Below are 17,598 nucleotides of genomic sequence, written 5' to 3' on the forward strand. Positions count from 1 at the left end.
TCTTAATGGCTCAGGAGCTCACAACATTACATGATGTTGATATGGTAATGAGCCATCGAGCTAGTTGGCAATTTGATTCCTTGTCAGTGCTGTTTTAGCCATAATTAGCTGGAGAGTGTTGAGGATTCCAAGGTCAGGCAGAGAAAAATTAAAGATCCAGTGCTGCATGGTGTGCATGAGGTGGGAAGGTTTTTGTCATGATGATCTTTTGGGAGTAATAGCAGTCTGCCTCTGGGCAAACAAACACACAAACCTGTTAAAAATCCTGGCCTTTGTAAGAAAAACAAGACAACAGATACACTTAAAAATAAAGCCTTCAGCTCAACATAGTGGTCAGTCAGATTTAATGTATCTTTAAAGATCACTGTTCAAACAAACCAATTTATAGCATAAGCAGATACTTCCACGTCTACAGTGCTGAATACAAATTACCATACAGAGGCAGGATCAGTATCTTTAAAATGCCATAAAATTATAAACATCTAACCCAGTCACTATTATATGTTTAGCAAGTAATTACAGACATCCTTTAGTTTAACCAGCTTCTTACTCTTTAACCACTACCTGCCAGGAGTATTTTGTAAGGATTTTGCCTTTTTTCTTCACTAGGCAAGTGTAGGTTCCTTCATTGATGGCATTGGCGATGATGCTGAGTTTATTGCCCCTCATGAAGATGTAACCAGGATATGAAAACTCTAATAGTTCACCATCTTTATACCATCTGAAAAAGAATTTAAACTCATGAATCTGGTATTAACAAGTGTCAATCAGCAGCCTACAATGGTGGACTATGTCTTCGGCTTGTACAAAAACTTTTCATTTCAGCTGGGTTTTTTTTGGACGAGATGTCAAACCAAGACCCCCGTCAGCCCTATGTAAAAGATGCTATGGCACCATTTGAAGAAGAGCAGGAGCAATATTAGAGAGGGTTTCCACTTCAGCAATTGCGAGCCAGCAATCATCCACCCATTCACTTCAACAGATGGAAAATTGAGGCTGGTGAGTGCGGAAGTAGAAAACTCTGGCCATTATGAACACCACCTAGGAAGATGCACTCATTTATTAAATAAGTGGGCCTCTGGGGCAAACAATGCTGGCAAGTGGACACCAGAGCACCATCTCCAAATACCGGGTTGACATTCAGCAGGATTTCTCACTACCATCCCTGTCATTGTGGGAACCCATAAAACCTCACCGGGCAGGACTAACCAGCCTAGTAGCTGCTCACATAGTTATGCTGTGACCCGTCAAGACTGTTAGTCTGAAAAATCCTTCATGCTGTGAAGAAATGAAAATGATGGACAGAGATGGTGCAAGAGACAAGGGTGAGATCAGAGCCACTGGAATGTGGCAGGGCAATGGGAATTAATAAAAACCCAGAGAGAGGACACATGGAATTTTACAGGCAGTTCCAAATTTAATCTGCAGGTGGCACTAATTCAATTTGGTTATCTAGGATAATTACATTGAACGTACGGCCCAAGAAGCAGACTATAGAAATCTTAGCAGCTAAATGAACATTAACAAAAAAATGTATATAAACTTAGATAATTAAATAGCTTTGATATAGAATATGAATTGTTAGAAAATGTAACAATGCTCAATGAGGCACTCTAGTAAAAGGACATCCTTGACTAGACCTAGCACTGACAACTGGATAAACAGCATTGGCAGAGCAGAAAGTCAATTAAAAATAGCAAGAGCTAAATGCTGTAAATATCAGATGTCTGCATTGTAATTGAATCTTCTTCTTTTGGGCCTCCTTAGCTCGAGAGACAATGGATACACGCCTGGAGGTGGTCAGTGGTTTGTGAAGCAGCACCTGGAGTAGCTATAAAGGCCAATTCTGGAGTGACAGGCTCTTCCACAGGTGCTGCGGAGAAATTTGTTTGTTGGGGCTGTTGCACAGTTGGCTCTCCCCTTGCGCCTCTGTCTTTTTTCCTGCCAACTACTAAGTCTCTTCGACTCGCCACAATTTAGCCCTGTCTTTATGGCTGCCCGCCATAAATTGAATCTTAATAAAGATTAATCGAGATTGTGTGTGAAATTATAAGGAGCTATGATGTACAGTAATCACAGTGTTCTCTCCAGCTTTCCACTTAGAGCTGCTTTACTTCAATTCAAAACCTCTTGTGGTGCTGAGACTATAATGGCCAACTAATTTTACTCCTTTCAATTTAGCTATTACTCAAAATACTTCCCCACCCTCCCCCTGTTGGGGGAGATTCACAAAACTCCAGAAGCATCCATCACACTGGGCTGCCTTACCAAAGCTTCAGTCTGCACATCTGCCTTCTCAGTCAGTGCCACCAGATTACTTCAATGTAGAGCAGCCTGCCTTGCCTCTGGGCTCCACATGTATGCATTTCAGGCATCATTGGACAGTGATCAGGAACAGGAAGCCTGCCTCTTTTGTCTTCTATAGCCCAGGATCACTTAGGAAAATCCAGCTACTGCCCCAGCTCCCATTAGCTTATTAAATGCAGACCTAGTATTGTCTTTTGTTAATTTTTTTCTTATTTGTATTGCTGCTGGCAGAGGGTTTGTTTGGGTGCATGTGAATCAACTGTTTACATAATATGCCACTAGCATGCCTAGCCAGCAAATGTTATTTGTTCTAGCCCACATTTGAAAAAAAATAAAACAGGTTGGGCGAATGTCGTGAGCTGTACGAAATCCTTCTTCATGATCCCTTCAATTTCTGGGCATCTGGTCCTGTCAGTGCTGCTTGCAGTTAGTTCTCAGGCCATCTCATGTCAGTGGTAAAACAGACTGCAGCCAGTCCAAAACTGTTAGATGTGTCTCCAAACGAAAGATATTGGATCGCAGAAGAGCTGGAGGGGCTTGTTCAGGTTCAAATTATACAACTCTCAAAAATAAAACAAACATAACAATGAATGAATTTGCATTTCTATAGCGCCTTTCACAATCTCAGGACATCCCAAAGTGCTTTACAACTATTTAAATATTTTTGAAGTGTAGTCACTGTTGTAATAAAGGAAAAGTGGCAACCAATTTGCACACAGCAAGCTCCTACAAACAGCAATGTGATAATGACGAGATAATCTTTCTAGGGATGTTGTTTGAGGGATAAATATTGGCCAAGACACCAAAGGGAACTGCACTGCTCTTTTTCAGAACAGTACCATTGTTCTTTTATGTTCACCCAAGAGGGCAGATGCATCCATCACTGCAGACTAAAAGTGTTCTCAGTCTTTGTCAATACATCTTCTGCAAAATGAATCTCAACCCAACTCCGAGTGAGGATGGGTCTACAGGAGTAAACTGTATCTAATAATTGGTACAAAATTTGTAATCTCACATGGAAAGACCATTGTGACGAAAATCACACCTACCAAATGGAAACATATTAATTTTCTCATATGGGACACTACTTGAAACGTTTTACTAGACATTGCAAATAACTTGTGTAAAAAAAGCAGAGCTGATGTCTGCAAACATGGTTGCACATTTGCATTCTGAGACACAATGGGGGTGCTCCTTGATTCAATTAACAAGATTGGTCTGGGCAACAGTGGTGATCAACATCCTTTGACTGTGTAAGAGCCAGAACTCCATCCTCCACCGAGTGTGTCTGGAAAGCTTTGAAATCCAACAACCTTCCAAGAAGCTGCTGTTTCAAACAAAGGGATGGTCACATGACCTACCTGCTGATAAGATGGGGGCTTTTTAAATTGTGCCACACAGAAAGGAAAAGACTGCAACTGGACTGGCAGAAGAAAAGTCTCTCTCCAGCAAAGTCCCAGGGAACCCACAGTGGCAGCTTAGACTTCAAGACTACAGACAAAGCACCTCTTTGGCCGACTGGTACCAGAGAAGCAAGTCTGAAATTGTGCACTGGGCCCCAGTGAGAACTCCAAGACCTTCACTTCAATCAAGGACACTACCAATCATATCTGTATTCCATTTATTACAAATTCTACTTCAACCCCCACCGACAATTCTTTCTCCCCCTCTGTATCTATTTGTGTGTGCGTGCACCTCTCATATGCATGCGAGTGGGGTTACATCATGTATTTTAGTATTTTAACCAGGTTAGAGTGGTAAGGCTAATAAACTTACATCATTCTTGTTTCAACCTAAGAAGACCTATCTGATTGGTTCTTTTGCAATTACAATTAGAGTGCAGTGAGCAAGGGCTCACTGTGGTGGGGAAGCAAAAATCACTGTTTTAAAAGATAAACCCTGTTACGGCCAACCCAGGAAAGGGACAAGAGGGGAGACCGAGACCCCATCCTCACCTCGTTGTCACACCATAAAGATGGCTACACCATGGTTAACACTGGTTTATATAGAGGTGCTATCCTTAGGTTGGGGTGAAAATACATTGCTGGAGCAAAGTGAAGGGAACTTAATACTCCGCACCTAACTAGCTTCGGTCATTCTTGATGCTCACGCCAGCTGCCCAAAATGGAAATAAATCATATGCAGTATTAAGTTACCAAAGTAACACATTCAAAAATATGGAGCATTTGAAGAACACATTACTTACTGCAATATCCCTTTCTTATGAGCAATTTTTTGTCCACATTGAACCGTAACATTCCGTCCTTTGGGAACTTGCCTAACCTTAGTCCTGGGTGGTACAGTTGTAGGTGCATTGGTTGGGATGGGAGGATCTGCAGAATGACATATATTCACAAATATAGAAGAGAAACTAAGTCATTCTGGAAGACAGAGCAAATATAGACCTGTTAAGGCACAAGCAAATAATGCAAGGCTGGATTGCATCTATTTTAACGCAAGGAGTCTTACAAGTAAGGCAGATGAATGGAGGGCATTGATTAACAGAGAAATATGATAATATTTCTATCACAGACATGGTTGAGGGAAGGGCAGGACTGGCAGCTCAATATTCCAGGGTATAGAATCTTCAGGTGTGACAGGGGTGGGTGTAAAAGAGGAGGTGGCATAGCACTATTGATCAAGGAGTCAAATACTGCAGTAAGGAGGGATGATATCTTAGAAGGTTCGTCAAATGAGGCCAGATGGGTAGAACTTAAAAACAAAAAAGGGGCAATCACATTGCTGGGAGTGTACTACAAGCCTCCAAACAGTCAGGGAGAGATAGAGGAACAGATATGTGGGCAAATCTCAGAGAAGTGCAAAAATAATAGGGTAGTAGGGGATTTCAACTTCTCCAGTATTAACTGGGATAGTCTGAGTGCAAAAGGCTTAAAGGGGGCAGAATTCTTAAAGTGCATACAGGAGAGCTTTTTGAGCCAGCACGTAGAAAATCCTACAAGAGAAGGGGCAGTACTAGACCTAATCCTAGGGAATGAAGCCGGACAAGTGGTAGAACTGTCAGTGGAGGAGCATTTCGGGGATAGTAACCATAACTCTAAGATTTAAGGTAGTTATGGAAAAGGACAAAGATGGACCGGAAATAAAGGTACTGAATTGGAGAAGGCAGATTTCAATATGATAAAACAGGATCTGGCCTGTGGACTGGGAGCAGCTACTTGTAGGAAAGTCTACATCAGACCGGTGGGAGTCATTCAAAAAGGGAAGAGAGAGAGTGTTCAGGGCCAACATGTTCCCATAAAGGTGAAGGGTAGGACCAACTAGTCCAGGGAACCCTAGATATCAAGGGATATAGAGGATATACAATGGACGGTCTGATCCTAGGAAGTACAGAGGGTCAAAGGGACCTTGATGTACTTGTCCATAGATCACTGAAGGCAGCAGCACAGGTAGATAAGGTGGTTAGGAAGGCATATAGGATACTTGGCTTTATTAGTTGAGGCACAGAATATAAGAGCAGGGAGGTCATGATGGAGCTGTATAAAACGCTAGTTAGGCCACAGCTGGAGTACTTTAAGGTAAGGGGCAGGAGGTTTAGAGGGGATTTGAGCAAAACTTCTTTCACCCAGTGGGTGGTTGGAATCTGGAACACACTGCCTGAAGGGGTGGTGGAGGCAAGTACCCTCACAACATTTAAGAAGTATTTAGATGAGCACTTGAAACACCATAGCATACAAAGCTACGGGCCAAGTGCAGGGAAATGGGATTAGAATAGATAGGTGCTTGATGGGCCGAAGGGCCTGTTTCTGTGCTGTATAACTCTATGACTTAGATCTACAGTGATGGGAGTTGTGATGAGTTTTGAAAATCATTGGCCAAATCACAAAGTGAAGTCTTGAACAGTGAGAGAGAAACAGACTGTATACAGTTCCAGGAAGCTGCTGAAACCCTCATCCACGCCTTTTTTGCCTTGAGTCTTGGCTCTCCTGGCCAGCCTCCCACATTCCACCCTCTGTAAACTTGAGGTCATCCAAAATGCTGCTTCCCGTGTCCTTACTTGCACTAAGCCCTTGTGCTCACTGGCCAACATTGACTCCCAGTTAAGCAACATCTCAATTCTAAAATTCTCATTCTTGTTTTTGAATCCCTCAATGACCTTGCACCTCACTATCTCTATAATTTCCTACAGCCTCACAACCCTCCAAGCGATCAGTGCTCCTCTAATTCTGGCCTATTGAGCATCCTGAATTTAATTGCTTTACGGTTGATGGCCGTGTCTTCAGCTGCGAATGCTATTTAAAGGGTTAAGCCATGACAGGAGAGCTCAAAGCTGTGGTGTACTCCTCGTGCTCTATTTGGGAAGCCAGGAACAATTCCAGTGTCCGGGACCAGCATGTGCGCAGGAAGTGTCTCCAGCTGCAGCTCCTGGAAGCCCGGATTTTGGTGCTGGAGCAGCAGCTGGGGACACTCTGGAGCATCCACGAGGCGGAGAGTATCGTGGATAGCACGTATAGAGAGGTGGTCACATCACAGGCTCAGACCCCACAGGCAGGAAGGGAATGGGTGACCATCAGGCAGAACAAGAGGACTAGGCAAGCAGTTCAGGAATCTCCTGTGGCTATTCCCCTGCAAAACAGATATACTGCTTTGGATACTGTTGGGGGGAATGGCCTCTCAGGGGAAAGCAGCAACAGCCCAATTTGTTGCACCACAGTTGGTTCTGCTGCACAGGGGAGGAGTAAAAGTGTGGGAATGCAATAGTTATAGGGGATTCAATTGTAAGGGGAATAGATAGGCGTTTCTGTGGCTGCAAAAGAGATTCCAGGATGGTATGTTGCCTCCCTGGTGCTAGTGTCAAGGATGTCTCAGAGTGGTTACAGGACATTCTGAAGGCGGAGGGTGAACAGCCAGTGGTCGTGGTACACATTGGTACAAACGACGTAGGTAAAAAAAAAAAAAAGGATGAGGTCCTAAAAGCAGAATATAGGGAGTTAGGAAGTAAGTTGAAAAGTAGGACCTCAAAGGTAGTGATCTCAGGATTACTACCAGTGCCGCGAGCTAGTCAGAGTAGAAATTGCAGGATATATCGGATGAATACGAGGCAGAAGTGATGGTATGAGGCCGAGGGTTTTAGATTCCTGGGACATTGGGACCGGTTCTGGGGGAGGTGGGACCAGTACAAACTGGATGGATTACACCTGGGCAGGACCGGGACTGATGTCCAAGGGGGAGTATTTGCTTGAGTGGTTGGGGAGGGGTTAAACTAAAATGGCAGGGGGATGGGAACCTTTGCAAGGAGTCAGAGGAGGGGGTGGGGGGATCAACGACAAGAACAAAAGACAGTCAGGGGAATAAGAAAAGTGATAGGCAGAGAAATCAAGGGCCAGAATCAAACAGGGCCCCAGTGAAAAATACTGGGAAGGAGTCAAGTAATGTTAAAAATACAAGCTTTAAGGCTTTGTGCCTTAATGCTTGGAGCATTCGCAATAAAGTGGATGAATTAATCACGCAAATAGATGTAAACGGGTATGATATAGTCGGGATTACAGAGACATGGCTGCAAGGTGACCAGGGATGGGAAATGAACATCCAGGGGTATTCAGTATTTAGGAAGGACAGACAAAAAGCAAAAGGTGGTGGAGTTGCATTGCTGGTTAAAGAGGAAATTAATGCAATAGTGAGGAAAGATAATAGCTCTGACAATGTGGAACCTGTATGGGCAGAGCTGAGAAATACTATGGGGCAAAAAACGTTAGTGGGTGTTGTATATAGACGCCCAAACTGTAGTGGTGATGTTGGGAATGGCATTAAACAGGAAATTAGAGATGCATGCGATAAAGGAACATCTGTAATTATGGGTGACTTTAATCTGCATATAGATTGGGCAAATCAAATTAGTCACAATACCACAGAAGAGGAATTCTTGGAGTGTATACGGGATGGTTTTCTGGACCAATACCTTGAGGAACCAACTAGAGAACAGGCCATCCTAGACTGGGTATTGTGTAATGAGAGGGGAATAATTGACAGTCTAGTTGTGCGAGGCCCCTTGGGGATGAGCGACCATAATATGATAGAATTCTTCATCAAGATGGAGAGTGAGAGACTAGGGTCCTGAATCTTAGTAAAGGAAACTACGAAGGTATGAGGTGCGAGTTGGCTATGATAGATTGGGAAACATTACTTAAAGGGATGACGGTGGAAAGGCAATGGCAAACATTTAAAGAGCGCATGGATGAACTGCAACAATTGTTTATTCCTATAATAAAAGCAAAATACTGTGGATGCTGGAAATCTGAAATAAAAACAAGAAATGCTGGAAATACTCAGGTCCTGATACGTTAACTCTGCTGCCAGACCTGCTGAGTATTTCCAGCATTTCTTGTTTTTATTTACAATTGTTTATTTCTGTCTGGCGCAAAAGTAAAACAGGAAAGGTAGCCAAACCATGGCTTACAAGGGAAATTAGAGATAGCATTAGATCCGAGGAAGAGGCATATAAATTCACCAGAAATAACAACAGACCTTTGGATTGGGAGCAGTTTAGAATTCAGCAAAGGAGGACCAAGGGATTGATTAAGAAGGGGAAAATAGAGTACGAGAGCAAGCTTGTGGGGAACATAAAAACTGACTGTAAAAGTTTCTATAGGTATGTGAAGAGAAAAAGATTAGTGAAGACAAATGTAGGTCCCTTACAGTCAGAAACAGGGGAATTTATTATGGGGAACAAAGAAATGCCTGACCAACTAAATGCATACTTTGGTTCTGTCTTCGCAAAGGAGGACACAAATATCATAACAGAAATGTTGGGGAACACAGGGTTTAGTGAGATAGAGGAACTGAAGGAAATCAGTATTAGGAGAGAAATGGTGTTGGGGAAATTGATGGGATTGAAGGCCGATAAATCCCCAGGGCCTCATGGTCTGCATCGCAGAGTACTTAAGGAAGTGGCCCTAGAAATAGTGGATGCATTGGTGGTCATCGTCCAAGATTCGATAGAAGCTGGAACAGTTCCTACAGATTGGAGGGTAGCTAATGTAATCCCACTATTTAAAAAGGGAGGTAGAGAGAAAGCAGGGAATTATAGACCAGTCAGCCTGACGTCGGTAGTGGGGAAAATTCTAGAGTCCATTATCAAAGATTTTATAGCAGAGCACTTGGAGAACAGTGGTAGAATCGGACAGAGTCAGCATGGATTTACGAAAGGGAAATCATGCTTGCCAAATCTACTAGAATGCTTCGAGGATGTAACTAGTAGAGTTGATGAGGGGGAGCCAGTGGATGTGGTTTATTTGGACTTTCAGAAGGCTTTCTACAAAGTCCCACATAAGAGATTAGCGTATAAAATTAAAGCGCATGGGATTGAGGGTAGTGTATTGTGATGGATAGAAAATTGGTTGGCAGACAGGAAACGAAGAGTAGGGATAAATGGGTCTTTTTCCAAATGGCAGGCAATGACTAGTGGGTTACCGCAGGGATCGGTGCTAGGACCCCAGCTATTCACAATATATATTAATGATTTAGATGAGGGAACTAAGTGTAATAGTTCCAAATTTGCAGATGACACAAAACTGGGTGGGAGGGTGAGTTGTGAGGAGGATGCAGAGAGGCTTCAGGCTGATTTGGACAAGTGAGTGAGTGGGCAAGTGCATGGCAAATGCAGTATAATGTGGATAAATGTGAGGTTATCCACTTTGGTAGCAAAAACAGGAAGGCAGATTATCTGAACGGCTATAAACTGAGAGAGGGGAATATGCAATGAGACCTGGGTATTCTCATACACCAGTCGCTGAAGGTAAGCATGCAGGTCCAACAGGCGGTAAAAAAGGCAAATGGTATGTTGGCCTTTATAGCGAAAGGATTCGAGTACAGGAGCAGGGATGTCTTGCTGCAATTATACAGGGCCTTGGTGAGGCCACACCTGGAATATTGTGTGCAGTTTTGGTCTCCTTATCTGAGGAAGGATGTTCTTGCTATAGAGGGAGTGCAGCGAAGGTTTACCAGACTGATTCCTGGGATGGTGGGACTGACGTATGAGGGGAGATTGAGTCGGTTAGGATTATATTCGTTGGAGTTCAGAAGAGTGACGGGGTATCTCATTGAAACCTATAAAATTCTAACAGGACTTGACAGGATAGATGCAGGAAGGATGTTGCCAATGGTGGGGGAGTCCAGAACCGGGGGTCAGAGTCTAAGGATATGGGGTAAACCTTTAAGGACTGAGATGAGGAGAAATTTCTTCACCCAGAGAGTGGTGAACCTGTGGAATTTGCTACCACAGAAAGCAGTTGAGCCCAAAACATTGTATGTTTTCAAGGAGTTAGATATAGCTCTTGGGTTTAAAGGGATGAAAGAATATGGGGAGAAAGCGGGAACAGGTTACTGAGTTGGATGATCAGCCATGATCATAATGAATGGCGGAGCAAGCTCGAAGGGCCGAATGTCCTACTCCTGCTCCTAATTTTTATGTTTCTAAGGCCTGAAGCTCTGGAATTCCCTCCCTAAACCTCTCTGCCTCTCTACTGCACACTCCTCCTTTAAAACGCTCCTTAAAACCTAACTATTTGACCAAGCTTTTGGTCATCAGCCCTAATCTTGCCTTATGTGGCTCGGTGTCAAATTTTGCTTTATAAACCTCCTGTGAAGCACCTTGGGACGCTTTATTAAAGGTGCTTTATAAATACAAGTTGTTGTTGAACAACCATTCTGTTTTCACTAAGAGGAGCATATGGCTACCAATTTCTGGACTTATTGTAGCAAAATCTTGAGTCCAACCAGTTTTACTAAGAATGTGGTCATAATACTGCCCTCTTTTCACTTTAAAATTTAAGCTTCAATTCACTGTATTCATTTTAACCGCAAAAATGCTGTTTGGTTGTCTGTTGGCTGCCAAGGGTGAACGTTTAGTGACAAAATTCTGGCCTGAAGTATAAAGCAAGAAAGAGATAAATGGAATGTTTTTATCTTGAGAAAGCAGTGAAAGGTTGCTGGGTGCTACCTGTATGTAGACATGAAACAGCTGATAGCTGTAGCAAAGTCAACAAGGTAGATACAATGAACAACCTTTACTGGAAAATTGTTCCACTTAATGCTAATGTTTGGACCTCCATCCCTATAGGAATCAGTTGTTATTGCAGAATTTATGAGTTCACAATTAGAAATCAGTTGACTATGTGCTGCAGATGGCTATGATTTTACTGTTCCCACTGCCATAACCTCAGGTTAAAAACAGAACGTGAACATACATTAACTGTGACTACAGTGAGCATAGATGAAAACACAAAGAGGGAAGAGTTGTTGAGTGAATGGCAAAGGATGCTTCTGTACCTCTGCAGAAGTCACAGCTAAATGGGCAATGCTTCTTCATTAAAGTACGATCCTTTCCACAGAAACCTTTCTGAGCCCAGAAAGGACATTCATCGAGTCTGTCCAGGCAACCTTAAGATGAAGAAATAAGTTGGGTCATTAATTATACTTTTAATTATTAAATCACACCCCCTTATCTATTCCTCATACTTTGTCTTCACCTCGCACACTATTCTGTGATCTATTACAATAGCTCTGCCAATTCCACAGTTGAGTTTGTCAGGGTTCTTCCTTTCTTCTCCGTGAGGGAATTCCTAGTGTCTCCTCAGTAGCTCTCCTTACAGCAGGACTGCCCAAAATTGGGAATTCAAGTGGCAAACAGCATGTGCCAGCGTTTGTCACTGTACATCTGTAACACAGTTTGCTATGTCAATACGCTGTGACACCATTTTACAAAACAATATTGAAGAAATAAAATTGAATAGGTGGACAATGTGTTAAATCAGTTTTGAACTGGCTAATGAACATCAAAACTGGTCAGGGGATAACTTCGATGCATAATAATTAAACACTGGTGATGCTTTTTCTACAGGCATTCTCACATAGAATCATTTAGATACCAGAGATTTAAAATGTTCCTTTCTGTTGAAAAAGAAAACCAGAATCTTACAACAAAATTCCATCTGTAGTTCACTTACATAGAACGTACAGCACAAAGAGGGGTCATATGGCCCAACTAACCCATGCACGTGTTTATGCTCCACATAAGCCTCCTACCATCTCTCTTCAACCAACCTTAAAATCTTAACCTTCCATTCCCTTCCTCCCCCATGTGTTTATACAGCTTCTCCTTAAATGTATCTATACTACATCTCCTCAAATACTTCTGGTAGGGAGTTCCATTCTCTGGGTAAAGAAGTTTCTCTTGAATTCCCTACTGGATTTATTAGTGATTATCTTATGTTTTGTATCAATTTTGAGAGCACCGAAGATGTCCATTTGAAAGTACTTTGTTAGGCAGGCTCAGTGAGATGAGTCAGATTAGCCACCGCCCTCTACAAGGGCAACAAACGTGCCGTGAGGCTGCAAGAACCAACAAAAGCCTATGAGGCTGAGAACGCACTGAAGCTGTGGGCGGATATGGCTCTGCGGGAGACTTTCAGTACTCGCAAAGCACAGGCTTTAGCATTAAACTGTATCTTTGTGGCTTTGAGACTGCAGCTGTAGCGAGTATCGATGAATCCACAGATCTAGATTTTATCCACTGAGGATTCATTTTCCTTACTTAAGTTGAAAATGCAACAGATGGAACCAATTTGATAATTGGAAAACTCCTCAGCAGCACAATTCACCTCACATTTTCACTAAGTTTTTTAAATTTCAATGCTGAGTTTGAATTTATTTTTAGCAAAATAAAATAAGGCAGTCAGTAATGTAAATACCAACCATTATTCAGTTTGGACAGTTTGGGGTCGTTTAACTAATATAAGTTATTATAAACACACAATTTATGTCTGTGATCGGAAAGAACTTTGGAAAAATGACTGTTAAATATTTCCAGGGTTACAGTACATTATTAGCGTCTTTCAAACTCCTTGATGCTTAGATTGCAGTCGAGTAACTAAAGACAAGTTAGTTCCTTTTACTCGAGGATCCTTCATCCACATTTGGGATGTTGTTGACCACACCACTAAGGGGGAGGTCTCTTAGCAGCAGAGGTTCTCACCTGCTGAGAAAAATTGGGTGATGTGAAAAGATGCTTGATGTGATTTACACGCAAATATTTACTTCTTTCCCTCAGTGCAGTGCATGGCCTTCATTCCTCTTTGACAGTGCAGCCAAGATGAAAAACCCACTATGTGGGAGCCAGGACCGTAAATCTGTGTCAGACCAGTACATGGTACTATCATTGTTCACACAACTACTTTTATAAATGAGGAAAGTATCACAGCATTAAGTCTTACCATACAGCCTCCAAATCCCCCATATATCGTCCCGAGTGATTTTATCTTTTCCCATTAAAGTAGCATTTTTGTTCATAAGTGCATTCAAGTTCAATGAGTGCATTAGTCCAAGACTGTGTCCAATTTCATGAGCCGCAATGTGCACTAGGTCAGTGAGCCAGACCACTGCAATAGAGATGTCATATTTAGTATCACATTTATAAAAAGCAAATAATGTTCATTTTGGAATCATGAAAATTTAACACAAATTTCACATGTTATACAATATTGTTCTACCAAGGGTAAATAGGAGAATTACTCCCAGATTCCACTCTTCAGACAATCTTTTAAAGTGCGATTTATGTTAACACAAATGCAGTTTCCAGCTGGGGTTATTCAACAGCAGGAACCCCAGCTGATATTTCCCTTCTCTCAGCTCAGGGGTGCTCAGGTAAGTTTTTAACACATTGACTGCCACTTCAGCTGAGATCAGCCCACTCTGGAAAGACCGAGGATTGATCTTGGGACTATTCTGGTCTGTTTCAGTTCTGCATTTAACTGCAGCGACAGCCAAGGTTCTTGAATTGTAATTTAGGCAAAGACTTTTCACCTGAGTTGTAAACAGCTAATTGAGGATTGGCATTCAGTCGAATCCTCTAAAGTAAACAAACTACTCAGCCGCAGAGACACTCCTCAGCTGCAGAGACCAGTGGCTTCTCAAGAACACTCACTTTTGCAGTCTGACTGAAATTATAACAAGAACTTTGGGTGCTAATTTCATGTTCTTTTTAAATATGGTGGGACATCTATCAGCATGTAGGAAGTTGTTACTTTGAACTTGTTCCACTTTGATAAGGAAATAACAGAAGTACTGGCATATGAACAAACAGATACTGTGTATAATTTGACTTCTTAAAATACAGGAAAAGTTGTGATTGAATGAAGTATTTAGTTAACAGAACAAAAGAGAATGGATGGACAATATTTCAGTACTTTACATTTTTGTTCACACAATAATTTTACAAAAGATACCTTTCTTCCAGCTGAAGTGAGTTTTACCCAATATCCAATGTTCAAAATCATCAAAATGGATTTCTCCATGGGACGGAAAAAAAGCATGCGCTAGTTCTCCGGTTATCCCATCAAAACACGGATGAGAAGGAACTTCTAAACAATCGGTGTGATTTATGGAATAAAATCCTAGCAAAGAGGAAGAAAAGCAAAATATTAATGGCTTCATAGCATTGTTTTCCCATTGAAAAGCTTTCAAAGGGATGATAATGAGCAAATGTGCCCATCAAATTCTGTGTGTCCGGAAGAAATCCAATTTGCAACTTGGGATGAATGTTTAGATTTGGTTGGAATTTGGTATTTGATTCAGATCTTTTCATTTTCCCTCCCCAAGTTTCAATGAACTGAACTGCAATCAGACCAGAAAGTCACTTCATAACAATCTAACATGAGCATTTCACCTTTAACAAAATAAAACAAGGTAAAACCAGACACTGTGCAGTGAAGTTATGGAAGGTGACAAGAGGTATAGTCAAGTAGGTAAACTTTGAGAAGGCTTTTGAAGGAGGAGAGGCAGATCAGGTAGGGTGCCTTCAGAAGGGATTTGAACTGTGGCTAGTTTGATTAGTTCACCAATTATCTCCTCCTTTTCTATCTTAAATGTTTTTATATCCTTTTTGACACCAACAAAACTACTACCTCCAACTCACCTATTTTAATATCAGCACTGCCATTTGCAGGAACCTCAGTGAAATTGAAAGGAGAAACATCGCTCCACATTTGAAAAGCATCTGCGATTCCCTTTTCCGTATCCTTTTCATTTAGGGTCTTTGGAAAGGACAGAATTCTGTGAAGGGAAGCAACTTAATTCATGGATGATATTACAAATAAAATGTACACAAAAGTTATGTACTAGATATGGCTTCACCACATATTGTCCTCTGATAAGGTGGGTATGAAGCTTTATTGGATAGACTTTTCCTGTCACTTCCAATGCTGCACCTTGATCAGCCTGGTAGATGTCTTAATTTAAGTTGGGTGAATTGGATACTGACCTCTACTACTTCTCTTGGAATGGCTCACTATAATCAGTGGTTCAAAAGTAACAAAATTTGAACTTGTCAACTTATAGTTGGAAGTCAAATATTCAATGGTGAAGTTACTGCATTGCCCCATTTTTTTCGGCTTTCTACTTTATCTCAACTGTCTCCCCACTAATGCCTACATTTGGGTTGGCTTTAGACCGCTAGGATCTAGATCACTCTAAGTTCAGCTAACTCATTATAATTGGAGCTTTTCTTCTCTGTGAAAAGATACTCCTGTCTACCAGGAACCACTTCATACAGCCCAGCAGACAAGTGATGAATTAGCCTACAAGTCTGTCAAGCAGATTCAGACATCAGCCAGTAGAGATATGAGTAATCTTTCCTACGAAAGGCAAAATTGTCAAAATCAAAAACAAGTACAGGGTAGCCAATTATATTTTCAGAGTATCGTCCTCAAGCTAATGGTTCACCCTATTTAAAAATGAAAGCTCTGCAGAGAGGGAAGAACATTTTAAGATTACATTTTAAAAGGTCAGTTCTCATGAATTGCAGTTATACAGTAGCCCATGTAAATCTCGAAGGGACAGCTTCGCATTGCTTGCCAGACTTTGATGAATTAGATGGTGGTTTTCAGTCTACAGTTATACTGCAATATTTGCAATAACATAATGTGAAGACAATACTGTACTGAGAGGTTGCAGAATACTGGGCCATCAAATTTATTTGAATTGAACTTCCTTGCATTACATTCATAACAAAACTTTGTAAAAATGTAATTGACTTAACAGAATCAGCTTCTTTAATGCAACAGAATTAATTAGCTTTAACTAAACACAGAATCAGTAAAAAAAAACTATGGAGAATTTAACACTTGGTCTTTGCAAACAGTTGAATTTTAACTTATATTGTTACACATTCTTCCACAAGATCACATTTACAGTTTTTAAAAAAAAAGAATTGACAGATAATAAAAACTTTATAGTTTGTTTGACAGTGAGGCACAGACAGGCAGTGTTTTAACTGGCTTCTCAACTAATGAGGGCATCGTGAATAAAATATGTGTTTCAAAACATGTGATTAGGAAGAGTACTGTGTGTCCAAGTGTTAAGATAAAAAGGAATAATAAAGCAAAGCAGAGCAGGGCAGCAGGGAATTTATAAAGATTCTCACTTCCATGTATTTACAGTTGCAGCTTTGTAGTTCTGTCATGGTAGCTTATGTTACTGGAATAGTAATAAAAGGCCTGGACTAATGATCCAAAGAAAGGAGTTCAAATCCCAGCCACAGTAACTGGGAATTTGAATTCAATTAATGAAATAAATCTGGAACAAAAAGCTAGCATCAGTAATGATGATCATGAAACTACCAGATTGTCATAAAAATCCATCTGGTTCACTAATGTCCTTCAGGAAGAAACTCTGCAGTCCTTATCCGTTCTGGCCTACATGTGACTCCGGATCCACAGGAATGTCGTTGACTCTTAACTGCCCTCTGAAACGACCTTGCAAGCCATTGAGTTGTACCAAACTGCTAGGTTTGTAGTGGTTCAAGAAGGCGAATCACCACTATCTTCTCAAGGGCAATTAGGGATGGGCAATAAATGCTGGCCTTACCAGCGATGCCCACGTCCCACGAATGAATTAAAAATAAAAGCTTTCTTTGCTAACTCTCATCAGTCAGCTGATGAGGTGGATGTTAAAGTTGCTTGTGGAGGCACAGCATTACCTGCCTTAGGGAAATACCAAGATATTGTCACATCTCCCAGTTGCCATTGGCAGTCAGCAGGGAGGCCACAATCTGTTTCTCTTCCTTTCAGATGTATGAGGCCTTCATGGGAGAGGAAATTAAAATAGAACAAAAGAAAACACCATGTATTTATATAGCGCCTTTAGTGCAGTAAAACATCCCAAGGTGCTCCATAGAAGCGGTATCAAACAAATAGGGATAGGATTAATTAATGACCTCATAGTGAAGGTGCACCTAGGCAGCAGCAATCATAATATGATTGAATTTTACATTCAGTGTGA

The 17,598-nt window shown here is 41.4% G+C and overlaps 1 protein-coding gene across 1 annotated transcript in view; it reads right to left on the bottom strand.

The window, feature by feature from the left end:
• Positions 1-336: 336 nt before the first annotated feature.
• Positions 337-17,598, bottom strand: part of mmp23ba (matrix metallopeptidase 23ba) — a 36,580-nt gene continuing 19,318 nt past the window's right edge. The window contains exons 3-8 of the mRNA XM_068016892.1: positions 15,236-15,372; positions 14,547-14,714; positions 13,536-13,700; positions 11,593-11,703; positions 4,514-4,640; positions 337-721 (exon numbers count right to left, since the gene is read on the bottom strand). Of these exons, the coding sequence (XP_067872993.1) occupies positions 547-721; positions 4,514-4,640; positions 11,593-11,703; positions 13,536-13,700; positions 14,547-14,714; positions 15,236-15,372 (883 nt within the window). The 3' untranslated portion in view covers positions 337-546. The remainder of the gene's footprint in view (positions 722-4,513; positions 4,641-11,592; positions 11,704-13,535; positions 13,701-14,546; positions 14,715-15,235; positions 15,373-17,598) is intronic.

The sequence above is a fragment of the Heterodontus francisci genome, chromosome 37, assembly GCF_036365525.1.
Source record: "Heterodontus francisci isolate sHetFra1 chromosome 37, sHetFra1.hap1, whole genome shotgun sequence".
Lineage (NCBI taxonomy): Eukaryota > Metazoa > Chordata > Chondrichthyes > Heterodontiformes > Heterodontidae > Heterodontus > Heterodontus francisci.